The 27,976-nt window shown below is 34.2% G+C and overlaps 3 protein-coding genes and 1 pseudogene across 8 annotated transcripts; 2 read left to right on the plus strand and 2 right to left on the minus strand.

Annotated features, from left to right (window-relative positions):
• Positions 1–14,618: 14,618 nt before the first annotated feature.
• Positions 14,619–16,464, minus strand: LOC104813215. 6 transcript variants are annotated; one of them, XM_010540780.2, is made up of 5 exons: positions 16,358–16,464; positions 16,151–16,211; positions 15,805–16,008; positions 15,461–15,676; positions 14,619–15,107 (listed from the first exon to the last, which is right to left on the minus strand). In XM_010540780.2, exons 2-5 carry the CDS (start codon positions 16,151–16,153, stop codon positions 14,811–14,813), a joined length of 720 nt encoding a protein of 239 aa, XP_010539082.1. In that variant the 5' UTR covers positions 16,154–16,211; positions 16,358–16,464; the 3' UTR covers positions 14,619–14,810. The 6 variants fall into 6 exon arrangements, with proteins under 6 accessions (XP_010539082.1, XP_019057918.1, XP_019057917.1 ...); XM_019202373.1 differs by having other exon boundaries at positions 16,106–16,211; XM_019202372.1 differs by having other exon boundaries at positions 16,106–16,211; positions 16,302–16,462.
• Positions 16,465–18,513: 2,049 nt separating this feature from the next.
• On the minus strand, positions 18,514–20,946 carry LOC104813216 (galactan beta-1,4-galactosyltransferase GALS1-like). The gene is made up of 2 exons (XM_010540783.1): positions 19,718–20,946; positions 18,514–19,231 (listed from the first exon to the last, which is right to left on the minus strand). The coding sequence occupies exons 1-2, from the start codon at positions 20,836–20,838 to the stop codon at positions 18,871–18,873; spliced, it is 1,482 nt and encodes a 493-aa protein (XP_010539085.1). The 5' UTR covers positions 20,839–20,946; the 3' UTR covers positions 18,514–18,870.
• Positions 20,947–22,013: 1,067 nt separating this feature from the next.
• On the plus strand, positions 22,014–24,122 carry LOC104813217 (60S ribosomal protein L15-1-like). The gene is made up of 4 exons (XM_010540784.1): positions 22,014–22,077; positions 22,208–22,374; positions 23,125–23,322; positions 23,565–24,122. The coding sequence occupies exons 1-4, from the start codon at positions 22,074–22,076 to the stop codon at positions 23,808–23,810; spliced, it is 615 nt and encodes a 204-aa protein (XP_010539086.1). The 5' UTR covers positions 22,014–22,073; the 3' UTR covers positions 23,811–24,122.
• A 3,406-nt stretch (positions 24,123–27,528) lies between these two features.
• The window catches only part of LOC104813386, a 1,600-nt pseudogene continuing 1,152 nt past the window's right edge, over positions 27,529–27,976 (plus strand).

Below are 27,976 nucleotides of genomic sequence, written 5' to 3' on the forward strand. Positions count from 1 at the left end.
TAACTTTTCAATTTGAAAGTATATTTGTATATATTTTTACAAGTCGTAGGTTTTTTAGGGGTTTTACCCTTTAAAATATTTATTCATTATTTATATCTTTTTCTTCTTTTCGAAATGGTCCGCTAGAATTCACCTCATAATGCCCAATTTGAATTAAAACAAATGGCGCATTTAAAGTATCCATAATTCTGAAACTACCCTCCTAGGGGACGATAAGAAAACACATCGGAAGAAATGATATAAGAATAAGATTAGTACAAATGATGAAATTACCCATGACATTACACATATATACACCCACATCACACATATACATGTCTACATTTATTTATACTGCACAATAATTTATATAATATATATCGTATTCTAGGTATATTACTCCAGAACGAACACACTTAATTTTGGAGTTATCTCGAGATAGAAAACAAAAAAGTATATGCATATTGTTGGTATGATTAGTTCAATCAAGTCTTTTTAAGTTATCATTGATTTTGTAGTCCTTTATTTACACAGTACTTGGATTTCTCTTATTCCGATACGTTTGACTTATCCATGTACCCCTCTTGTCTAGTGGTCTTTGGAGAACCACTCGTTGTCTGTGTCACTTGTGATGGATATGATGCTCTAGGATGATCATACGATATGAGAACTATGTATGATACGATGATTTCATTGGATGAATGCATTGTTTGTTCATTATTTATTTTGTATATTTGATCAATAATGATAACCATGGATTGTAATGAACGATCATAAATTCCTTAATCGATTGTCATTGTGGAAGCAATGATGAATTAAGACTAACATAAGGTGTGATGGATGATCATAGTGATGATCATGTGTATTGGATACGGATCACGGTCATGGATACTTGTTTGGAACAAGTGACCGGATGACTCACATGAGATTGTCGATTGGATTTTTTCCATGACTTGAATCTCACTTGATGGTTCACTTTGGATCCTCAGACCTGAGATATCTATTGTATCCATCATGAGGAGTAATGTACTTTGACTGCGTCAAGCGTCGTCTTTAACCGGATGATTATAAAGGCATGGCTCGGGTACATTACGAATCATGTAATAGATAGTATATAGTCAAGATGGAACTTTGTCCCTCTCGAAAGAGAGAGATATCGTTTGGACCCGTCGTAGGAGTGAGACTGTAGAAATGTGTGGCCGCACTATAGATGAATGTCATCTATCTCTTACAGTCTACTCGGGATACGACAAAACAATCGAACTATGAGTTCGATTATGATATCGTGAGACAAAAAGGATCATCGTTAGAACTATCTCTAGCTTTTCGGTTAGATCACATCTAACTCTTTCTCATACGGGTAATCATAATGTCTTACTAGAGACCGCTTATGATTTGTAAACCAAGATTGGATCTCGGGTTTACTGCCATTTTCGGAGGAGCCTAAACGGTCACACACATACGGGATGGACGTGTATGTATGTGAAGTCGGGAACGAGAAACTTTGGAATTTTTCCGTGGGGGCCAGACCGATCGGTCCAATGGTTGGACCGTTCGGTCTGGACTCGGTCTACGCCGTCGTGTTTTGCTATAGTCGATTGGCCTAGACCGATCGGTCTAGGCAATGTGACGTCGACAGGTCTCGGACAAGACCAAAAAGTCCAGACCGATCGGTCCAGACCTAAACTGATCGATCTACGTTCTTTTCGGACTGTCGGCAGAACACTAGCTAGACTGATCGGTCTAGGCCTAGACCGATCGATCTAGGCATCGGTAGGTGGACTGTCCGCGATTTTCACGTGTTTTAATAGCTAAATTAGGTGAGAACCTCCCCACTTGATCAGAATTCGACCCTAGAACATCTGGGGTGGTTCTAGAGAGAGAGAGACTCTTCCAAGAGAAAAAGAGAGCAAGAAGTGTTCTTGATATCCATACACAAGAGATTTGATCTCTTGAGCTCTAGCAAGCTTGATTCCAAGTGTTGGAGTCCATTCCAAGGTGTGGATACCTCAAGAGAGTGTTGGCTTCATCAACACCTAAGCTGTGATCAACAACCTGCAATAGGATTGTGAATCCAAGTGATTCAAAGGTTAGTTTTTTCTCTTGAAGTTCTTCATCGAGCGTGTTTGGTCCGTGGGTGATTCAAAATTTGTTTTGAATGCCATTTTCACTGCGCAAACCTACGGACCTGATCCTAGGACGGTTGTGAACCGTCCGGATCGTGCACACCATGACCCAGCAGTGGTATCAGAGCCCGGATCGTTTGTTTGATGAAGAACGGTCACTTTGAGGGAGTTTGAAGTGTTCAAACTCATGATTTTCCTTGGTTTTGATCCATGTTAAAGTCTGTATAATGATTGAATCTATTGTAGATTTTATCATATGACTTTAGTTGGATATGCAGAGGATCGATTCATGAGTCTACAGCCGAAAATGGATCGAAAATCGGGCAAGAACAGGCACAAAACCAGATCAAGATGAAAAATCGCGATCTGTATTTTCTGCCTAGTATGCTAGACCGGTCGTCTATCATGTAGACCGATCGGTCTGCATCTCCTAGCTAGAACGGGTTGGAACAGTCAAGAACGAACGGTCTGTTAAGGTCCAGACCGATCGGTCTACCTGTAGATCGATCAGTCCAGACCAATGTGATGCAATGTGTCCAGGCTGGTCGCAACGATAACAGATCAGTGATCCCCTCTCGCCAGTGGTGGTGGGGCATGAACAGCGGGCGCCTTGCCCTTGTCGGGTGGGTCACTGCTCCGGACGTTCTTCCCAGATGAACACGTACCAAAGCACTTCCCGAAGGGGCTTCGCTCAGGAGTCTTCCCTTCCTTCTTCTCCCGCTCTCCACGCTCCACCTTCTCCAGCTGCGAGATATACCGACTCAGCGTCAGGTACTCCTGAATCTCGATCTTCTTCCGCAGGTAAGGTCGAACTCCAGCAATGAACTTTTGGATCTTCGGCGCCTCGGAGGGCACCAGATGCCCTCCATACATCAGTAGACGGGTGAACTCCGTCTCGTACTCGCTGCTGTTGCAACATGAGGAACTCTATCACACGGTACTCACGGTCCTGTCGCCGGAAGTATTTCGCCTCGAACTCCTGTCAGAACTCCTCCCATGTGAAGCGATGTCCCGCTGGTGCCTCTTGCACCACCTTCGCCCACCAATGTCGGGCCTGACCCGACAGATGATGGCTCGCGATCATAGCCCGTACCTGGTACGGGCACTGCAGATACTCCAAGTCCTGAGAGATCTGAGTGAGCCACTCCTCCGCAGCTTCCGATCTCACTGATCCTTCGAATTGCGGGGTATGCATCGCCCGCTGCTCCTTGACGATGGGGAGGTATCCCGTTGTCGCATCAGGCATCAGCGGTTGGTGTAGGTCCTCCTCCCTCGGCTCCGGGTCTCTCGCCGGAGGTGGTGGCAGGGCGTGGGTAGCCAGGTGCTGCCACACGGTCTCCTGAAATTGACGAAACTCGGCCCACCACCCTTCGTCGCCTGGGTTTGACGGTGGAGTCTGTTCGGGAATGTCGTCAGCCCTCGCTGCAAGCCTAGCACGTCGTGGCGCCATTTCACTGCACCACATTTAAGACAGTTTAGCAACTGACAACCGATACTGCATCATCGATGAACGGACCTCAACATGTGAGGATTTTCTTCGGACATGGATTGAAAACATTTTTCGTAGAAAACCGTTGGGTAATGAGCACGATTCCTTCCCGGGGAAAGAACGTGGCTCTGATACCAAAAAATTGTAACGACCCGAGGTCGCTACGGAATGATAGAACTGTCCCCACACACCAACACGAGACTTTTTACCATGTTTTGTCCTCACTCGCACACATCCTGCAAAGTACTTCCCAGGAGGTCACTCATCCTAAGACTACTCCAATGCCAGCACGCTTAACTTTGGAGTTCTCTCGAGATGGGCAACCGAAAAGGTAGATGCATCTTGTTGCTATGAGTAGCTCAATTAATTCCTTTAAGTTATCTTAGACTGTGTAGTCTCATACCTACACAGCCTTCGGATCCCTATCATTCTGGTGCGTTCGATTCATCCCTGTACCCCCTATCCAGAAGCTCGTCAGGAGCCGCCCATTATCTATGCCTCTCGCACCGGCGATCACTCTCCGCCCTCCTACGGTATCATGGGCTGTCACAAAGTATCTTCTAAAAAATTTATAAATCGATTAAATATATAATTGCAAATCCCTGTGCAAAATTTATCAAATTGATTTAATTATGCATTTATCATGTAATTAATATATTAAATTTTTTTACTAACCTTTTTAAGATTTCTAAATTAATCATTTATCGTGAAGATTAATTCAAGAGATCCCCTTTCAAAATACAAATTTATGGAGAATATTTATATCAGCTATGGTCTCATAATATATACATACACAATTATATATGTATATAGGACGACGACTTTTTACACAAGAATCAAGCTCTGTTGGGAAACTACAGGTGGAGCTTGACAGGTTGGTGTATAATATTAGCATCTCCAGGGGATACGCTATGCCTATAACAAGTCTCACTCTAGAGGACTTTTGGCTTTCTACTACAACAACAATTTATCATTACTTGAAGGACAAAAATTTTGTTTATAATATACTTTTTCAGAATCTCTTTTGATGGAATCCGGTTTCCGTTTGGGTTAATATTCGACTATAGTCGGGTTTGTAAATGATCTTATTTTTTACTGATTAATATATTTGCCATTAACAAAGAAATTATAAAAAAATATTGTTTCCAAAGTTTTTTCTTGGTATCTATATTTCTTTTGTATTTATAACATCTCCAACTAGTCTTAAACATTTTAATTTTATCTTGATAATGTGTATTTGATATTTTATTTTTACTTTAACATAAAAATTATCTGATAAGTTGATATTTTTCTTGTTTTATTTGCATGAAAAATAGAAGAGAATGACATTTATGGCCAGTTTATTCTATCAACTTTTTAAAAATATTATTTTACACTAAAATAGAGTGTTAATTTGATAATAAATTCTTTATTTACACACATAAACTTTCATATACAAATATATATAGATGTATATATTTGCGTTTGTGTCTAAATGTATATATACATACATATATATACACATTAGCGTATATATACATATACATATGTAAAAGGTCGCATATTTTTTATTGTTCTCATAAACAATCGTATGCATGTTATTGATAAAAATCCTTCTGTATCCTTTTATACCTCATTTAGATCCCCAAGAATTACGATGAAAGATAAATAGTTTTCCATCTTTTGTATATCTGTAACCAAGAATCAATACGACATGGATTAATTTATCTAAATTCAAAGGTGATAGTGTGCGAATCCCTTGCAAAATGATCAGTTTGCTTTAATTATATATATACATATATATATATATATTTATCATGTAATAATTTCTTTACTAGCTTTTTTAAGGTCTCTAAACTCATCGTTTACCGTGAGAATTAATATAAGAGACTATTTCTCTAACTTTCGTCTAATTAAGTATAAATTAGCATTACTTTTGACAAGTTCTCTTTTTACTAGATGTTTGAGCAAAGAAAAAACACTTACCATTATTTTTAAAAAACAAAAATATTAGTTCAAACACATATAACATTGTGCTGTATATTTTTACCATTCGTAATCTGATATTATTTTTTCAAAATCTCACATAATAATATTAAATGTGACATGATATTGTTTTTGTTGACTGCAGTTGATAATGCAAGTCCTGTAAAAGAATTTAAACTTAAATTATGATATAAAAAATAATTGTACTTATAGAAAACTAGCCATATTAACTATGTCGTAATGATGAATATACCTCTTTTTGGTTAATGATAATAATATATAGAAGTCCGCATATATCTCTCCAATCTTTTAGAGTTTCATACCATCGCCAAATTCGTATATAGAAGTAAACATATATTCAAAATAAAAATTCAAATTAATATGTATATAAATATATAATAATTGTATTAGACATGATAATAACATATAAAATGATTATTCAAAGTTTATTTGTCTCATCTTGCTATATCATCTTCTTCTTAGTTATTTTGTTAGGTTTGATTTGTTTTTATCTACTCTCTTTTTTTATTTTGTTCAAACAATTCAATCTTTTTGGTATGTCAACTCTAATATCTGATCTTTGTTCCATATCTATCCATTTATAATAAAAATAAATGTGTTTAATGTCATATAGAAGTATGCAATTAATATGATTAAGAAAAGAATCAAAATCAATGTGAATATAAAAGATAACTAAAAATATAAAGAACATATATAAATCTACGTCATCACTTCTCAAAATTTATGATCTTTTGGATACACGAATAAATTGAAGAATTAAGAAAATTTGTATACATCTATTTATATATCTATTAGAACCAAAATATAAAATTTATGTATTTGTTTATAATGTGCAAATCCGGTGTAAAATTATCATTTTGCTTTAATTATACATATACCATATAATTAATGTATTAAATTTTTTTACTAACTTTTTTAAAGTCTCTCAATTCATCGTTTGTCATAAGAATTAATAAAGAGGGTCTGTCTCTCAATTGATCACAATCATCAGATTTACATGCCTTAATAAATTCAGTAATATTAAATGTGATATGATACTACTTTTATTGATTTAACGATGCATTGCAAAAATATTGACAACGATATCGTCTAACAAGTGTTTACTAAATAATTTAAACTTAAATTATGATAATAATATCTAGAAGTCCGCATATCTCTCTCCAAACTCTTATAAAGTCCGTACTATCGCCAAGTTCCTATATAGAAAGAAACATATATTCAAAATAAAAATACAATATGTAGATAAATCTATAATAGATTTACTAGATGAGACAATAATGTATGACTCGATTATTAAAAGTTGGTTTGCCTTATATTGTCATATTCTATTTTTTTAGTTAGTTTGTTGGGTTTGAATTTTTTTTCTTTATATTGATTTGTTTGGAATAATTTGATTCTTTTGATGCACAAACTCTAATGTCACATCCTTTATTTACAGCTATCATTTTATAATAAAAATAGATTTTTTAGTGTATAAATACATACAAAAATATGAAGTTATTATGCTTAAAAAAAATCAAAATAAATATAAATATACAATATAACTAAAAAGATTAAAAAAAACAAAAAATAAATCTATATCATCACCTCTCAAAATTTGGTGTCCTTTTGGATACATAGATAAATAGGAGTAAGATAATATATATGCATCTATTTATATGTCTATTAGAATCAAAATACAAAATTTATATACATATTTATGGTTTGCAAATTCAGTGCAAAATTATTAATTTATTTTAATTATACATTTGTCATATAATTAATATATTAAATTTTTTTACTAGTCTTTTTAAAATTTCTAAATTCATCATTGAAAATTAATACAAAATATCTTCGGGGCAATAGAAAAAAAACAAGAACTTTGTGTATTTGGCAAATAAATACACAAACTTTCATTATGGTAATAAAATACACTAATTTTTATATTTTTAGCGTAAACATCCACAAATGTTGTTTTTAATGCAGTAAAAGATGTTTATAGCTTGTTGATGGCATTCCAAACGAAATAGAAGAAATGAAAAAATCTGAACGAAAAGCTTTACATCTTGGTTGTCGCATGATGATGATACTTCAAATGTCATATATTTTTGAAGTTACTGGTTATCTGAAAATTCTTTGGCTGGTAATTGTACTGGATTGTGTAAAGGCAGATACGAAGAGGACATTGTGCACCATACGCTTAATATTCTATCCGGAGAGCTTGTTCATGCTCTATTGGTACAGGTAGGTAATACATGTTTCATAGTCCGTACGTTTTCTCATGTTTTTCTTTTCTTTTCACTATGTTGTCATGTTATGTAAGGAAGATTAGACCAGTTTTGAAACCTCAAGTAAATACGTGATGCAAATGCTTAATCAATGCAACTGGTTTGATTTCAGTAGTCCGTGCATTTTCTCACGTTTTTAAGGCATGTCCGAAGCAACATGAACACGATAAATCTAGAAAAGAGTGCAGGTAAGGCAGCCAAAATAGCTAAATTTATTTTGTTCATACTCACTTTTCTGCATCCAATTTTAACTTTTGAATCTGATCTGAAAGAAACAAAATTCTCATATCAATACAAGTTTATAAAACCCATCACTATGAAACATGTATTACATACCTGTACCAGTAGAGCATGAACAAGCTCTCCGGATAGAAGATTAAGCGTAGGGTGCACAATGTCCTTTTCGTATCTGCCTTTACATAATCCAATACAATTACCAACCAAAGAATTTTCAGATAACCAGTAACTTCAAAAATATGTGACATTTGAAGTATCATCATCATGCGACAACCAAGATGTAAAGCTTTTCGCTCAGATTTTTTCATTTCTTCTATTTCGTTTGGAATGTCATCAACAAGCTATAAACATCTTTCACTGCATTAAAAACAACATTTGTGGATGTTTACGCTAAAAATAACGAAACTATCAACACATCATGTACAATTGTATATAAATATCATATTATTTGTTTAATAAAACCATATCATTAATTATATTTAATAAATTTATTATTAACCTTATTTAGTGATTTTTTTTATGTTCAAAACATAATATATATGGAAAGTGGAACCCTTGAAATGCAAATATATTATGTTTTGAATATCAATAAACAAAATCACTAAATAAGGTTTATAATAAATTCACTAATCATATATATTATGTTTTGAACATCAAAAAACAAAGTCACTAAACAAGATTAATAATAAATTTATTAAATATAATTAATAACATAGTTTTATTAAACAAATGATATGATATTTATATACAATTGTACATGACGTATTGATGGTTCCGTTATTTTTTTTCGTCATTAGACTCGTTACTGTTCGTGGAGGTTTACGCTAAAAATATAAAAGTTGGTGTATTTTATTACCAATATAAAACTTTATGTATTTATTTGCCAAATACACAAAGTTTATGTTTTTTTTTGCCATTATCCCAATATCTCCTATAAAAATACAAATTTACCTGGAGAATATTTATATTAGTTATACAAAAAGATCTATATTTCTTTTGTATTGATAATATTTCCAATTAATCTTAGATTTTAATTTTATCTTGATAATGCATATTTGATATTTTATTGGTACTTTAATATGAAAATTAATTGATAAGACTATAGTTTTCTTGTTTTATTTGCATGAAAAATAGGAAAAAATGTTATTAATGGTCAATTCATGCCATTAACTTTTAAGAAATATTGTTTTAAACTAAAATATATATATATATATATACTTTCATATACAAATAAATATAAATATATATGTATATACATATGTATATATATACATTTATATATGTATATATAGAAGTATATATGTGTGTGTATATATATGTGTGATTTTTTTTGTTTTTGTTTCTGTTTTTTCATAAAAAAAATATAAAAATTAAATTGTATATATGTAAAATGATGATGTGTCAGATGTAATAAAATGTAGATCTGTTTGTATCGGTAAACCATGTCATCATTTGAGTTTAAAAATGATAATGGTTATAAAATTTAGATTTATTTTCAACTAAAAAGTGAAGCTGATATTTTATTTGATAAAAACAAAGTTTAAGTTTTATTTTAGGGTAAAACCTCTAAAAAACCTCAAACTTGCAAAAAATAAATACAAATAAACCTTCAACTTGAAAAACTATCATTCAATCCCCGAACTTGTAACTTGTCACTGAATAAAACCTCGAACTTGCAAATTATTGCTCTAATAGACCTTTGACCGGTTTGACTACAATTTCAGGCGATCGGAAATCTACGTATTAACGGATTGCTGATGTCACCTTATACACGTTATCAATTTTAATTTAAAAAATAACATCAATAATCCGTCAATACGTGGATTTCTGATCGTTTGAAATTGTGGTCAAACCGGTCAAAGGTTTATTAGAACAATAATTTGCAAAATCGAGGTTTTATTCAGTGATAAGTTACAAGTTCGGGAATTGAATGATAATTTTTCAAGTTGAAGGTTTATTTGTATATATTTTTGCAAGTTGGAGGTTTTTCAGGGGTTTTACCCTTAAAACCCCTTATTTTATAAAAATTGATAAATTCAGATAAATTTTTTTGGAATTTTTTCAATTATTTATTAGGATAGTCATGGAATGTTATAATTTTTTTTTAATTTTGGGCAAGTCAACCAGTCATCAAACTACAATAGACTAAAGTTTTTTAGTATTAAGTACATTTTTTAACATTAGCAGATATACTTGACATTACTCATCCTTTCTACAACACCAGAGAAATATCTAAGAAAGAGAATTTCTGAAAAAAAACAACGACAACAAAACAAACAATATTTATCCTTAATGAAAAATCTACTCACCCAAAAATAAAATGAAATAATATCTATCCTTAGTGCAAAATCTACTCACCCAAAATAAAAATGAAGTAGCAGAATTGTAAATCTCCCAAAAGCAAGACGAAGAACGACGAAAAAGTAAGATAGCGAATGGCAAGGAAAGATAGTAGGAGAGGATGGTGATTAATTTGAGTTTTTGACCTTCTGTCAAGAAAAACCCTAATATATTTTTATTATTTTCCAAAATAATCCCTGAAATATAAATTATTTACTAAATTATTCTATATTTAATAATTTTATTAAAAATACGGATTAGATTGGATATGTCGAATAATTCGATTTTAATATATGTATCCGATCCTATCCACGAATTTTTGGTTCAGATACAAATCGGATAACAGATCGGTTCGGTTGTTTCGGATATTATGCTCACCCATACCAGTGTGATAACGTGATAACGACAACGATGACTTCTATAAAAAATGATAGACAATATTGATGTAACATTGACGAATTTGTCAAGTCACGTATAGAATTTTATAACACATTTGTAAATAAAAATTAAAAATTGATAATAATAATAATAATAGTTAAAAATAATAAAAAATAATAAAATAATAAAAAATACAATACATATTTATACACATATATATACATATATACACACATAAATATATATACACATATATACATATACATACGTGTATATATATACAAACATATACATATATATACATATATGTATGCATGTATATATATTCTATGTATGTATATATGTATATATGTATATATATCTATGTACTATATTTTAATTATTGAATTATTTTTATTAGTTTTTATTATTTTTAATTATTTTTTTTAATTTTTTGTTTATATTGACGTGATATGTAAATCCTATGTGCGAATGATTTGATAAATTCGTTAATGATACATCAACACTGTCATATTTTTTTTATAGATGTTGTCATTACAGTATATAGGTGTATCAGTTAATAATTTAAAAATACGATAATATGGAAGTCAATTAAAATTAGTTCAAGGTCTATTCGATTAGAAAAAAACAAGTATAAAAGTGTTTTTTTATGATGAACCTACCTATTATTTTTTTTACTACATAATTCATTATTTCAAATTTTTTATTTTATTTTTTATAAAGGTTTTTATGTATTTTACTAAAATTAAAGTTTTATTTTTTTAATTCTATATTTTTACAAAAAACGGTCAATATGAAACACAATAATATATATATATATATATATATATATTAACGGACCAGTAATAACGTGATCATATGATAGGATAATAAATCTGAAATGACAACAAAAATAAACAGAAAAAATAGATTTCAGTTAAATCAAATGCAATTTTTTTTCAAACGATTATAAAATGTTATTTAGATATTAAAATAAACAAAAATAATGACGCGCATTTTAAAGACATTGAAAAATAGTAATATTAATACACAATAAAAATAATTTGAATATTATTTCATCAAGGTCAAATCTTACTTTTTCCATGGAAAATAAAGTTAGTTTAGGTATAATTTATCGTACCGAACCGGTCCGAACCGGTTTTTGGTCAAGCAAAACGTTTCTGGTACTTCATTGAGAAATTCAGATAGAGATGGGACCCACAGTTTAAATATTGGCGTTTAGCTGTGCGACGTGTCAACCATTGAACGGATTACACGTGGCGGTCAGATACAACATCAACGTCGACAAGTGGGACCGAAGCAGACATCATCCTCCATCATCTTCGCCTTTCGGTCTATGCGATGGTTCATGAAGTAACAAAAAAATAGCCACCATTTTGGATAATCGAACAAAAATCAGAATCACAAAACAACTGTAAATGTTTTTTATTTATTTTATTAAATTAATATAACATAACATGATCATTCTTAAAAACCAATAATTATATCTGCAAATTAAATAAGCTATTAAGATATTTATTCTCAACAAAAAGTCCTTAATTTTGGGTTTGAAACTATTATGTATGGTGGAAATGAATGGTTTGAACTATTAGAGTTTTTGCATGGTTTGTCGAGGAAAACATTCAAATATTATTCTTTTTTAGTCTAAAATTATAATATTTGTCACAACAGTATATTGTATTTAGGCCGAAATGGGCGAATATAATTATTGGTTTTTAAGAATGAACATGAATGAAAATATAAGAAAAGATTAGCGGTACAAGTTGGAAACATCCAAAAAGATTCCATGTGTGTTGAATTGGTTGACTTGTATCTTTGATTGTGGCCTCCAAATGATCTAAACCTAGTTCACATAATAATAATAATAATAATAATATAAAATATAAAAGACAACCACTCATGGTACTAAAATTTGGTGTCAATCGGACCGACTCGATCCGAAGATTTCATATTAAAAATCGGATCGATCCAATTTTTTTCGAATCTATATAACTAAATCTAAAGTTTGATCTTATAGGATTTGGGTCGCCCTTCCATTTCTTCATTGCAAACATTTTCTTATTTTTTTGCATTATTTTTTTAAAATATTTCGGGCTTTTGAGTTGGGTTAAAATTCTATTTGAATCTGATCCAAAAATCTGATTTTTTCGGATCAAAAAATTTATGCCTAAAATCTGATATTTTTTGAATAGGTTTGGACCGATTTCAAACCTAAATGGCTACCCCTAACCAAAACATCTAAAACAAACTCATAATCTGTATTTAGATAAATTATAATATAATATAATTTATATTATAAACAACTAAAAAAAAGCAATCCAATGTCATATCCTTATTATATCATCCAAACATCTCACTGACTTCATATCTCAAATTTCACCCAACAAAATCTCTGTCCATATAAGGATTTAACCATATAACTATTTCTATTTTATATTTAAAAACAAATTGAATCAAATAATATATAATTATATCTAAACCAAATCCTAAAAATATTTACATAATTTTAAAATTTTAAATAATAAATCATAAAGAATTTGAGTAGTCAAAATTAAATGGTTTTTTAATAAAAATGGATTTTATAAAAAAATCAACATTATCAAGATAAAAAAAAACTAAAATCGCTTAAAGGTCAGGAAAAATGTATGTAATATTATTAAAAAAAATCCAACAATTCCATATTGTACGTCCTAATTCTCGCAAATATTGGTAGTTACAGTTGTATTTGTCTAATTTTAACTCCTTTGGAAAATCCAATGGAAGGGATATAACAAATTGAAATTATATTTATCTCTTTTTTAATTTCCTTTTTTTTTTTTTGCTATTTCCATTTCAAAACAGTAACATAACACGTGACATGTATAGAATCTGGATTTATTTTCTTTACAAGAAATTTTTTCCCCAATAATGTATTTTATTTACAAAAGAAAATGGAATTTCAAACCTAAAAAGGTAAGGGATCTTTGGCCAATACATTTTTAGATTCTCTCCACAGTGCCCACAACAGTTCATAAGATCATCATCACCTATATTTAAGATATTCACTGCATGCATTCCAGCTCACTCTCCTCACTTTAACAGCTAAATGATATCAAGAAAAATAGAATCATCATTTTAAAATATTCAAAATAAAAAATAATCTACTCCAAAATAAAATAAAATTCAATATAAAAATAAAAAATAAATAGATAAATTTAAAATATATTTTTTTTAAATAAAATCTGGAACCAAAATTCAAATCAAATTAAAATTAACACATGTGATTATAAAATATATGAATTGAAAATAGCCAAAACCCCAAGTATTGAGTTATAAGAGAGAGTTTGATCCGAAATATGAATTACAAGAGAAACTTTACATGCATGCTTATAACTCGGGAAAAAGAATGTGGATGTTGAAATAATAGAAATAAAGATAAGAAGCTTGATTTTATATGCACAAGATTGGGGAATTTTAACCCACTTTTTGGTTGAAAAAGTCTGAAATACCATTTTTTTTTATTTTTTGTGACCTTATTACGACTAACATATAACTGATATACAACTAAAATAAGACAGATGATTTTTTTGTCACATTTTTTAGAATCAATTGTAACTATATTTAGAATTAATTACGAAGTCGTAATAACGAAGTTGTTTTCGAACGGATAAAAATCGTGTATTCATTAAAGGTAATTTCGTCTTTTCAAACAAAAAAAAGTATTATGTTTTTTCTGGTGTACGCGTGAAATAGATGTGACCCAAGTGGGTCATTTGAGTAAAATTCCCACAAGATTGTTCGCCATTCCAATTAATAACTTAAAAAGGGGACAAATAATATTGTAGACTGCTTTATCTTATGCCCAAAACTATACGAATACAACACTTACTGTTATATATGTTTCTAATATTTGCATGAAACATTATTCTTATTTTATCCCTTTTATCTCCAAATTCCCACCTTTTCCTATTATACTTAAAACTCCCCAAATATATACAATATTTATTTCTTTTTTTTTTACAACCCATTTTAGAAGGGAGCTCGTTGAGGTATACCCTTTCTTTGCCGCCGGCGAGGAGAATTCCGGCGGTTGTATATCGGAGGAGTCCCCGGAGATACAACTTTAGTGAACATCTCGTCGCCGGAGCTTATGGACCGTTGATCATGATCCACTCTAACCGAGATTCCGTCGAGAATCACCGTCTTCGGAATCTTGGCAGGAGCCTCTGATTCATCGGAATCTGTCCCAAGACAGAACATATCTCCGCCACCCTTTCCTTTTATAGCAAATGTGAGATTTGGGTCTCCTTGTTTGATTCCTCCGAGCTGTGAGCAAAAAGGGAAAATCGGTCAAAACTCGGAATAATTCACGAATGAAGCTAAATTGGGTGTCGTAGGTGAAAAACGAGAAAGGGATTTTCTGAATATTAAAATCTCAACGCGAAATTATCAGAATTTTAAAAACGAAAAAAAAAAATTGCATGACATTAAGAAATAACGTATGGACGAGAAAACTTATTACCTACCCATCACATACAAATTCGCATCTAAAAGCCAACTGTTTAGGAAACTTGGATTGAAAAAGCTATGAAGGTTTGTATCTTGAACTTCAAAGAAACCGATGGATTTCATGTATGAGAGAATTCGAATTCGAATTCGTAATTCGATTCTTTACGTACCTTGCAACCGAGAGAACAGAAGCGGAAGGAGTCGAGGAGGCTGCGGCTGCAGATTTCGCAGGTGGTCGTGACGCCTTTCCCGGGACGAAGCTGGGGTCTCTCGTTCAAGAACAAGATCTTCGCGCTGTTGATAACGTAGGTCTGAACACAGGAAATGTCAATGTATTTCTGGATCTCGTTCACTCGGACCACGTTGTGGTAAGAAGATCTTCGAATCTGCGGGAGAAAATGTCAATGTGATTCTGAATTTGTTTTGGTCAATGAACAAGGCCTTCGACCAAATTCTCCAGAGAGAGAGAGAGAGAGAGAGAGAGAGAGAGAGAGAGAGGAGAGAGAATCTGAACCTGTAAGAGATGATGATCTTGGTGGTGAATCGAACAGTAGGAGCAGAAGGCATTTCCCATACAATCCAAGCAGAACAAATTGCACTCGCTCCTGCTCGAATCGGGGTGAACAGAGCAAGGGACGAAGTACTTAGCTCGGAGCATCGGCACCAGCCATGGCGGACCCGTGACGTCATCGTTCTCCATTCTCGCTACCGGACTCACCTGAAGAAACCCCACCGGCTCAGAGAATTTCGAAAGCAACCCATTAATCCAAATCAATTACATCACAACTCAAAAACGAAAAAGGGGATAAATGAACGAATATCGCTGCGATGAGACTGAAGCCGGAGAAGCGCAGAACTACCATCGTCGTGTCTTGATCGGAGACGGCAATAAAATCACTGCGGGTTGTGACTGCGCGTGTCCTGAAATAAACAAAAAAACACGAGATGGGTTGTAGCAATGAGCAACAAAAAACACCAAAAAAAGCAAAAACTGAGGCATTCGCCATTAACGGAGATATTGGAGCTTCTGCGAATCAGGACAACAAGAGCCCAGAGAGAGCGAGCACCAGAGAAGATGGAGAATCGGCGTACTCCTGTGGGGTTGCAGAGAGGAGGAGGAATTTAATAATACGCCGAAAACGAAAGGGTATGAGTCTTATTATCATTCCTCCATGAGGCGGTTCTTCGGTAATCCACCGAGGGCACTTTTATGTATCGTTTTAGAAAATTCCCATAAAAACACAAATTGACAAAATGACCCCTAATCTATGTTCTTTCGTACTCAACAACCCCTATTTATTTAATCTTTACAAAACAATTCAAAAGTATTTAATTAAATAATACCCAATTAAAATTACAACTATGCACAAACCCAATTGAATCTCAAACTTTATAAGAAATATCCAGAATATCTATACTTTTTATTTAATTATAAAAAAATACTTTTTAAACTGGGATTTAAAATAGATAAAATAATAAACAATTTTTATGTAATTGCAAGAGATGAATGTTTATTTGACTTAATATATAATTAAAGTTTTAATTGGATATTTTTAGAAAATTAAAGACGAGTAATTCTTGAGTAAATGAATTTTAGAAGATTTCATTTTTAGAAGAAACCCCTTTCGTTTTTTTCTCTCAATTATTTTCAAATTAGATATAGTTCATTTGGCCAAAAAATCATATCCAAATAATTTTAAAATAAGTATAATAATATATTATTAAGCTTGGTTCGACATATCAAGAATGATGAAAAAAAGAAGACTTGGCTATAAATATAGGTTTGTTTCACACAAGGATATGTCATATGATAATTTAGAGCTATAAAATAACACATTAATATTCAAACATCTATAAATAATTCAGTCTCCAAAAGAATCTAATGGTTTTATATGGACAGAAATCTGATTATTCATATAAATTTCTAAAATGATTACGTTGGAGGCCTCACAAGGGGCCAGAGGTGATGATTGACATTAATTTTAGTTTATATATTGATCCCTTTACTAAATAAATATTATATGACCGTAATTCGACCGGCGAAACTTTGTGTCGGATCCGTCCAAGTTGGAACTCTATGTTTTAGTTGTTATACATTTTGCCAAAAAAATAATATGACATGGCCAAAAAGTGATGAAAATGGCAAAACCTTGACGAAAATGAAGACACGTGAGTAGAGTTGTCTAAATGGGTTAACCAACCCATTTAGGTTTTAAAATTAATGGGTTAGATTAAACCAAACTATTAAAAATATTGTCTAAACCAAATGGGTTGGGTTAACCCAATTAACCCACTTAAATCCAATTAATTCATTTATTTTAACATTTATTAATAACATATTTCTATTTGATGAGATAATGTATGCATCTTATGGACTATCTATCGGTTTCATGCAATGCAAACAATATTCATTCACGCACCAAAATTATTTATTGTTTTCTAAAAACCATATTTTCGGCTCGATTAAGAAACGATATCGATTCTTTCGGTTTGGTTCAATTTGTAAACGATATCAATTTTTTTTGGTTCGGTTCGGTTTGAAAACGATATCGTTCTTTTCGATTCGATTCGAAAATGATATTTCGGTTCGGTTCGGAGACAATAATGAGTTTTTCTGTTCGATTCGAAAATGATATTAATTTTTTCGATTCGGTTCGAAAACGATATTTCGATTCGATTCGGCAACGATATCGATTTTTTCGGTTCGGTTCGAAACGATATTTTGATTCGGTTCGGAAACGATATCGATCTTTACGGTTCGATTCAAAAATGATATTTCGGTTCAGAAACGATGAGTTTTTTGGTTCGATCCGGAAACGATATTGATTTTCAGTTCGATTCGCAAATAATATTTTGGTTCGGTTCGAAAATGGTAACGAATTTTTCGGTTCAGTTCGAAAACGATACCAAATATTTTGGTTCGATTAAAAATGGCAACGTTCGATTTTTTAGTCCGTGTACATATAATTAATTATATATATACGTATGTTAGTATTTATATATATCTATATATCATAATTTTAGATACATATATAATAGGTTTAAATATTAATAATACAGTAGATTAAAAGGATTAATCTATTTTGATCAATAATTGGGTTGGTCGGGTCAACCGGCATAACGCAACCCATTTTGACATTACATCTGATATCCTAACCTTGAGTGGTCTGTTATAGCATTTTTATATTTCATGCAAATGAACCCAAATTAACAGACACCTGAGTTCCACGAAACAGATAACACCCCATCTTCTTCATAATAATTACAAAAATACCATTTAGGATTTGTATCCTAACACAAATGATTCCAAAACAATTAGAGGATCACTTACATCACTTCATTATCATGCCAATTTATCCAACTGAAGACAGAAGAGGAAAAACAAACCCAATAAGACGGCCCCAATGGACGTATATAGTGAACAAAATTGCTGCCTAACGGTAAGCTCAGCAGAGAACACATATCAATGATTTTTTTTTTCCTTGTCAAATGTTATTAATGAAATAGAAAGGGGATCAATGAGGCAAGTAAAAGAAACATCTATACCTTTATATAGACAAAAACCCGGGTATCGTCGTCGTCACGAGAAATTCTTTGCTTTCTGGTTTGTCCCGAGGGTTCTCTGCTCGAACTCTTTGACGGTCTTCACGAGCTTATTCATGTTGTCATCGTAGTTGTAAGGGAGCTTGTTGTACAATGTCACCTTCTTCTTGGCTGACGCGGGCAGTAGCTCCCTGCAGAGTTCCTCGTGGAAGGTTATGGTGTTGTGGTAGTGGTAGTAACGGATCTTTGTCTCCGTCCTGTGTAGCGTCTTGCCGATGGCGTTTTCAGACATGTGAACGCCTGTGGCGTATGTGTTCCTGGCCTGGATCGCGTATTTCCTGTCACGGCGAATCCCCGTTCTTGATTCCCTGAATACCAGCTTCTCAAATCCCCATTGCCTGAAATCGCCCACGAAACAAAACCAGAGAGAGCAATACCCAGTAAGCAATCAATATGAGATCACTCATAGGCTGTTGTTAGGGTCATAAAGTTCTTCCCTTTTCTTGGTCCAACAAGCTGGCTAAGAAATTAGCAAGGGTGAAGCTTATTATTGCCTAAATTCGATCCTAAGAAGGAGCATTGAGTTCTGTCTTTAAATGAACTGTTCTCCATTTATAACAAGTACAATCTAGATGAAAATGCTCGGAACATGAACTCCTCCCACGACCCACATAATCAAACAGGTATCATCATTGCAGTTGCAGACAACAGAATCCTTATCGAAATTCAGCCATCACCCAGGTGAAATCTAACAATATTCCAAGATTCTATCACTAAAATCTGGTTACCCACCAATTCCATGTCAGAATTTAACAATGTAGCACACCAGATTTCCTGATTCCATTTGAAACGTTAAAGTCTTTTAGAGGTATATCGAGGCTTACCCAGCATAATCTTGAGTTGAATCGTTCAAGCAAAGAACACTAGACATGGGGTTCTGTTCAATGGTGAACTGAGTGTTGTCAGAGAATTCGGCGAGAATCGATTCGAGTGTGTTGCCATTGGGCAAGTAAATGTACTCATCGACGTCGAAGAAGAACGTCCAATTCGCGGCGTGTCGATACCGATGCAAGCAATCGTTCACGATCAGGAACTGGTTATAGTAGTAGCCATCGTAATCTACTTGGTCGCGTATGTCTTGAACCGTGGCCCTCCCCGCTCGTACCCACGGATCCAGAACTGCCATAACCTCCGGCGTCACTCCTCCGGCATCGTGGAAGACGAAATGCGACCTCTCGCCGAAGAACCACGCGTGATAAGCAATCCACTCCCGCATACGTGCCGCGCTCAGGTTTCCATACGGCGGCGAGCCACAGTAGAGGTATTCGTACGGATACGGCGGAGAGAATCTGGATTCGTTGTATGATCCGGGGAGTTCTTCAAGCGCCGTGAATCGCTCGAACTTCCTCGGGGATTCGTCGTAGTAGGCGTTGATCAAGAGCTTACCGCCCGAGTTTCCGGCGTTAGGGTTCGTCGCGAATGTGCAATTGACGACGACGACGGTGTAGACGCGGCCATAGCCCCAGTCCGGGAGAATCTTGTACGCTTTAGCTCGAACTGACGATCCATTGTTCGAAATCCACTCGCACTTGAACCACGGCTTCCCAAACACATGGATCGGCTTCGACGCAAGTCCAACCACCGCAAACGTCGCCGGACCGCCGCGGTAAGCTCCCATCATGACGAACAGCGCCGCGGCGTTCCCGAACGGTTGGAAGATGCGCTTGTTCGGATCTGAAGGCTTCACAGAGACGGAGTAGTACTTCTGCGAGTAAGAGCCGTTCAAATTCACCGGTGCCACCGTCTCCCTCACCGTGGCCATGGCGGCAGAGCAGGGACGAGCAGTGGAGATGAGGCTGGAGTAGTAAGGAGGGAGGTTCCAAACGAGCATGACGAGAGTGAGAGCGAGCAATGCAGCAATCAACGGCTTCGTCTCGAAGCAGACGAGGAATCTTCCGACGGCGGAGGAGGAGGTGGAGACCGGCGGCGTCGCCTCCTTCCTCATCTTCACCGGTGCCGATATGAGATATCTCTAACGTAACGGTAACGGTGACGGAGGTGAGTTCCTCTCTTTTTTTTTTGCGTGCCGACACGGCGTTTGATGAAAAAAGAAAAAGAGACTCGTGGAGGCATCACATGGAGAGTGTTAATCATAATCTCGAAACAGTTATGAGAGTAGGCTTGGATCTCATTAGAATTACGTAATTGCCACTCGAATGAAACCGGAACGGATGGCTAGGCTATGACTGGTTGGCTCCCATGATATGGGACATACTGTGGGACCCACTTGCGATCGTTCATTTTGCCCCAAACGGTTTCTCTCTTTGTGACAATTTTGTTTTTATTACCATTTGTGAGTATTGGAGAACTTGGGGAGGGGCCATGAAAAAAGACAGAACAGTAAAAAACAAGGAAAAGAAAAGAAAAGACAGTGTAAATTAAATATTTTTTTTAATACAAAAATGGTGTCAATCTGCTCATAATAATCTTACTGAATATCAAATGTAATGTAGAACATGACACTGATTACACATAATTCTGTCCTTTTATTATTTTTAGATTTTATTAGAACAAGTGTTTTCTTTCCCTTTATTAATTTTTATCACACGAAAACAGAAAAAAAAAAAAGAAGGAAAAGTATATGCGGCAGAAGAAAAGGGGAGATGCAATTATTATAAGGGTAAACGTTGAGCTGCCAGAATAATAATAATGGTGATAACTAATTAAGGTTCCGAATCATAATTTGATGACCCTACCATCTAAATATTCTCTTCGTCACCACCATTGTCTTTATAGACTAAATAATTGCACCTCACAATCATTTTATATTTGTAAACCAAATTAAATTGAATAAACGTATAATTATATTTTGATTACAACTAGATAATATCAAATCATATGGATGTGTATATGTATATTCTTATTTATTTTTCTATTTTTTATTTTTCGTGATGTGGATAATTTTAAAAATGTTACGGGAAGACGGGGTCAAATTGATAGAAAGCCACATAATTAATCCAGCATGGAACACAGATTATCAGACGTCCGAAAATAAATTTGAAAAAAATCTGTAAATTTACAGTTTGCGTTTTAAAAAATAGGGACAAATTCGTATGTTTTTTTATCCAAGTTTGCAAATTGACTTTATTAAGTAAATTGAAATGAAACGACGTCGTTTCTGGTTGCTTGGAAAAACGAAAACCCCTGGTTGCTGCGGCGGCGCTCTCTGGGACTCGGAAAATGGGTAAGTGATGATCACTTTGATCTCATTTTGCGTGATCCAGATCGATCTGGATTTCCTTGCAAATGGATACGATGTTTTATTGGATCCCGTTTTGAATTTGTAATTTGATGGAGTTTTTGGCGAACCTCAGGGGCTTACAAGTACGTGTCGGAGCTATGGAGGAAGAAACAGTCCGATGTCATGAGGTTTCTCCAGCGCGTCAGGTGTTGGGAATACAGACAGCAACCTTCCATTGTCCGTGTCACGCGACCTACTCGTCCTGACAAGGCACGTCGATTGGGATACAAAGCCAAGCAGGTTTGTTTTCATGTCTCCATCCCTTGTGCTTGGAAGCTTGTTGATTCGTTGTTCTTATTGGCGTCATTGAATTTGAATAGTGTCATTGAACTGACGTTTTTTTGGAACTTGGTTTCTCATTGTTCTGTAGTCTGAAATGGGAATTTCGATATCTTCACTCTGTATCATCTGGGCTGTATTTGTATACATTTCTGCGGATTTCGTATGAAGTTATATGTGCTTATTTCGAAAGAATTTCACGTTTCCTTCCTGTCACACAGATGATGTTTTTTCCTTGTGGGTGTTATCATTCTTGGATTTGGTGGTTTTATTTCTAATTGATGCTTCTTGCTTGTGATGGATCATGGATTCAACAGTTTAACATTATATGATCATCCTCTGTGTTGTTTGTTGCCAGAATAGATGGACAGACCTGTGATTCTTTGATTCAAAAGTTGCTATTCTTAAAGATTGTTGTACATTTATCAACTTTGTTAGATAAATCTAGTAATTAGATTCTCTTTCTCGGTTTCTATTAGATCGTTTTTTAGGCAAAATAAATACATGGTAGAGTTTGGTTATATGGTTCATCGATACTCGCCTCTCCGTCACCCGAAGATTGTACGATTAGTGATTGAATGCTTCTCATGACCAGTCAGATTCTGTCTGGTCCTAGCTATCATTCTTATTGGCGCAGTTTTCTCATAACTTCCATTTGTTTTCGGTTGTACACAAATCATGTGTTTTTTACTGTTTTGAAAATTGTATTAGGGTTTTGTGGTCTATCGGATTCGTGTGAAACGTGGTGGACGGAAGAGGCCAGTTCCCAAGGGTATTGTGTACGGCAAGCCCACGAATCAGGGTGTTACCCAACTTAAGTTCCAGCGTAGTAAGAGATCTGTTGCCGAGGAGCGTGCTGGCCGAAAGTTGGGCGGTCTGAGAGTTCTTAACTCTTATTGGATCAACGAGGTATATGCTTTGTTTTGGAATCCTCTATCTTTTGCTACCCTGAAAAAAGTTAAGGAAAGGAAGGCGGTATGATTTTGGACAAATCTTCATCATTACAATGTTGGATATGATATAAGAAAAAGGAGAACATTCGAACTCTTCTGGGTTTTGTTTCTTTGAGCGTAATCAAAGTGGATACTTTGTATCTTCGTCACTAGACACTGAGAAAATGCGTTTTTTGATTTCAACGAAACCTTAAACAGGATTCGACGTACAAGTATTACGAGGTAATCCTGGTTGACCCGGCTCACAAGGCAGTTCGTAATGACCCGAGAATCAACTGGATCTGCAACCCCGTTCACAAACACCGCGAGCTCCGTGGCCTTACTTCGGAGGGAAAGAAGAACAGAGGACTCCGGGGAAAGGGTCATCTCTTCCACAAGAACCGTCCCTCACGGAGGGCGACTTGGAAGCGAAACAACACTCTCTCCCTTCGCCGCTACCGCTAATTCACCTCACGAGTCGCTTATCCTCTTCTTTTACAGGTTTGTCGCTCTATCATCATCATCTTCTTCTCCTTCTCTCTTGCAGGACTTCTCAGTTCTCTGTAATGTTGTTTTCTGGTTTTGAAAGTTTTGAAGATTATGGAATTTTGGACATGGTTTGAGCTTTTAGATGCTGCCATTTTTCCGCCCTACTTGGAGATCTTGTGTTTTATAGTGTACGACATTGTTTTTTCTCGAAATGTTTCCATGGTCGTCTTCATCTCTTCTTTGAGTGTAATTTGTTAAGCAAAGTTATGGGGTTCGTTGTTGAATAAATGTGGATCAGTAATTTGGAAAAAATATATATATTATATATTCTTTAAATTGTAATATTAACTACCCCTGATCGTCTATCTTTCCGTCTCCTCGAAAATTCAAGATGTTGAATGCTAGCTTAGCTTATGTAATAAATGAGTAGTTTATTGATTTAATAAAGAGGTTCCTATTTACATTAAAGAAATAAACATAGATGGAAATGAAAATAAAATTATAATTTTATTTAGATTTGGTTTATTTTTGTTCAACTTGATTAAAATTTATAAAATTAGTTTAAAGAATTTTAGGTTCAGTTTAGGTTGTTTAGTTTGGGCAAAGTTTATTTCGGTTTTCGTTAGATGTCATTCGGGTATTAAAAGTCTTTTCAATTTTGTTATGCAAAATCTAATTGTTGAATTGAATTATATATAATTATATTCGATTCTAATTGAATTTTAACTTGATAGAAAAATAATGGAATTTTTTTTTTTTACCAATAAAAATCGAGTTTAAATTAAATCCAAATAAAAATCTAAACTGATATAACAACAAAATATATAATTTCCAAGAAAAGAATAAAAAAAATAACTGAACCAAATTCAAATATATGGCCGCAACCATTAGAACCGCACCACGATGGGCGTCGTTTCATTCATTTGGGGGAATTACAAAAATGATTTTAAATGTCATTTTTACTTCATGGCATGACCTCCCTTCTTTTTTTAAAAAAATTAACATCATCTCATAACCTTATAATTGTATCCTTCCAAAAATACCCTTCCTTTTTTATTTAATATTTTAATTTTAAAAAATATTTCAACTCTCTCTCTCTCCTCTTCCACCTCTCTCTCTCCATTCGCATATGTGGAATAAACTACAGTCTCTCTTCTTATCCATTCTATAATCTTCCAACACTCTTTACTTCCAATCTATTTTTCAGCTAATTTATTGTGAAAAGACAATATTAAGTTTGAGCATTTTATCGATTAAATACAAATCTAAATAATAGGTAAATATTGTTTCTAAAATACGTTATTAAATTTGTTGTGAAAAAACAATATTAAGTTTGAGCATTTCATCAACAATACCATGATTCAAGTTATTATAACTGATCGAAATCGTTAAATATGTGAAATTCATCAAAATGGAAGAATTCGGAAAACTGGTCATACATATGTGTCAGAATGGTCAAATTGGTCGTACTTCTAACTGGTCATACTTGTCAAATTGGTCAAAATGATTATTCTCACAAAATTGGTAACGCTGGTCATAATCAATCTTCCAACATAAGTCAATTGTATCCTATGTATTACACAAACACTACTAGTACTTTAGTTCTTCTTTGGAATGAGTTACATTGTCAAACAAAAAATGTGGTCAATCCATATTGCTACGACAGATTTGAACCTGAAAAATTTGTGATATGATATGATTATTACTATGTTAATACTTTTAAAACGATGAATTATACAATTTCGAACAAGTCTGACCGTCTGACCAAGGTATGACCGTCTGATTGTATGACCATCTGACCATTTGGGTACGAAAAAGAAAGGTCTAAATTAAATTTAAACGATTTGAAAAGTTGTATAGGGGTTATAAAAATACTAATGCATCGTTTTGGAGTTCTAATTTCATGTGTAAAAAAAATATCTTCCAACATAAGTCAATTGTATCCTATGTATTACACAAACACTACTAGTACTTTAGTTCTTCTTTGGAAGGAATTCTATTGTCAAACAAAAAATGTGGTCAATCCATATTGTTACGACCGAGTTTGAACTTAAACAATTTGTGATATGATATAATTATCACTATGTTAACATTTTTAAAACGATGAATTATGCAATTTCGAACAAGTCTGACCGTCTGACTATGGTATGACCGTCTGACCGTATGACCGTCTGACCATTTGGGTACGAAAAAGAAAGGTTTAAATTAAATTTAAACGATTTGAAAAGTTGTATAGGGGTTCTAAAAATAATTTTGCATCATTTTGGAGTTCTAATTTCATGTGTAAAAAAAAATCTTCCAACATAAGTCAATTGTATCTAATGTATTATACAAACACTACTATTACTTTAGGACTTATTTGGAAGGAGTTACATTATTGATGATATCATTGTTCTTGAAACCATGAGCAAAATCGGATCGGTTTGACCGGTGTGGTATTTCGGTAGCCAAAATTTCTCTCAGGATTTTCATCAAACACTTTCCATACATTCTCAAAATCTTCAACTTTGGTGTGCCATATCTCGTTATAAAGGAAAAATTTGACGAGTGTAAGCTTAAATGATATTGTTCCTTCGAATCGAATCGAAGTGAAACCCTAATAAGCTAAAATTCTATATAAGAAGAATATGTTTGATCAACACTTTTAAATTCGTAAATTCATCATTTTTGAAAAAGTATGACTAGTCTGACCAGTATAACCTTATGACCAGACTGATGATATGATCGGTATGACCAAAGGTTGACCGTCTGATTGTCTCACTAAAGTATCATCGGTTTGACCAAAGTTTGACCGTCTGACCGATTTGTTATATGAGATTATTATTATACCATATTAACACTTTTTTAAAATGATAAATTCATCAATTTTCAATAAGTTTGACTGTCTGACCAAATTCTGATTGTATGACCAATGTCTGACCGTCTTATCAAAGTGTGACCGGTATGACTATTTTTCACACGAAAAGTAAAGGTCTAAATTAACTTTAAACGATTCAAAAAGTTGTATAAGAGTTATAAGAATATATTTTTTATCGTTTTGGTGATCTAATTCCATGTATAAAAAAAATCTCTTAACATAAGTTATCTTCACCCAAAGTGTGACCGGCTAACCAAATTGTGACCTCTGACCAAAATCTGATCGGTATGACCAAAGTCTGACCGATATGACTAGTATGACGTGTTAAGAGCTAAATTTTCTCTGAGGATTTTTATCGAACACTTTCCATGCATTCTCAAATTCTTCAACTTTGGAACGTCGGATCTTGTCATAGTAGAGAAATATGTCGAGTGTAAGACAAAAATTAAGAAATTTTTTGTTAGAATCGCCAAGAAATATCTTTGGAGAGAAAAAGAAAAAAAAATTTACGTTTTGAATTTTTAGAAAAAGTGAGAGAAGAAATTTTCGAAGTTTTTTTCACTATATAGATAGAAGGTTGCCACGTATTCAATTTTTTAAGGGTAAACTAGTCTTTTCGTTGTTTTAGTTTTTTTTTAAAAAACCCTAAACCTAGAAGGTCATCCCTTGAAGTAAGAAACGACATTTGATGTTATTTCTGCAATTTTCCCCATTCATTTGCCCTGTTGCCGGATATAAACTGTCTTCTACTGACACGTGTCAAGATCACCAAGCATCGAGCTCTTATCCGCTACAATACATATTTCTCCAATGCCAAAAAAAAAATGAAATCTTCCACCGATCCGATAATTGCAAAGATGAGCGTTGACTGGACGCAGCTTCCGCCGGAGCTCGTCCAATCGATCGCCGAGAAGCTTCCGATCTACGGAGACTACTCCGCTTCCTCGCCGTCTGCCGCGTGTGGCGCTCCGCCGTCGCTTCCTCCACTCCTCCGTCGCACCTTCCTCCTCAGCTCCCGTGGCTTATGCTCCCCCACTCGCAGACGGCCTCGCGTGCATCCTCATGCGCCTTCTTCGATCTCTCTACCAACACGGTTCACCTCTTGAACCTCCCCGAAGCTTCTCACCAGAAGCGCCACTGTGGCTCCTCCCATGGTTGGTTGATCCTCCTCGACGAGAGACCGGAGATCGTGGTGCTCAATCCTCTCTCACGCGCCAAGCTTCCGTTACCGCCTCTTTCTTCGTTTCCGAACATTATTAGTTTCAGTTACTCAGACATCGGAAGA

Source organism: Tarenaya hassleriana, unplaced genomic scaffold, assembly GCF_000463585.1.
Source record: "Tarenaya hassleriana unplaced genomic scaffold, ASM46358v1 Cleome2, whole genome shotgun sequence".
Classification (NCBI taxonomy): domain Eukaryota; kingdom Viridiplantae; phylum Streptophyta; class Magnoliopsida; order Brassicales; family Cleomaceae; genus Tarenaya; species Tarenaya hassleriana.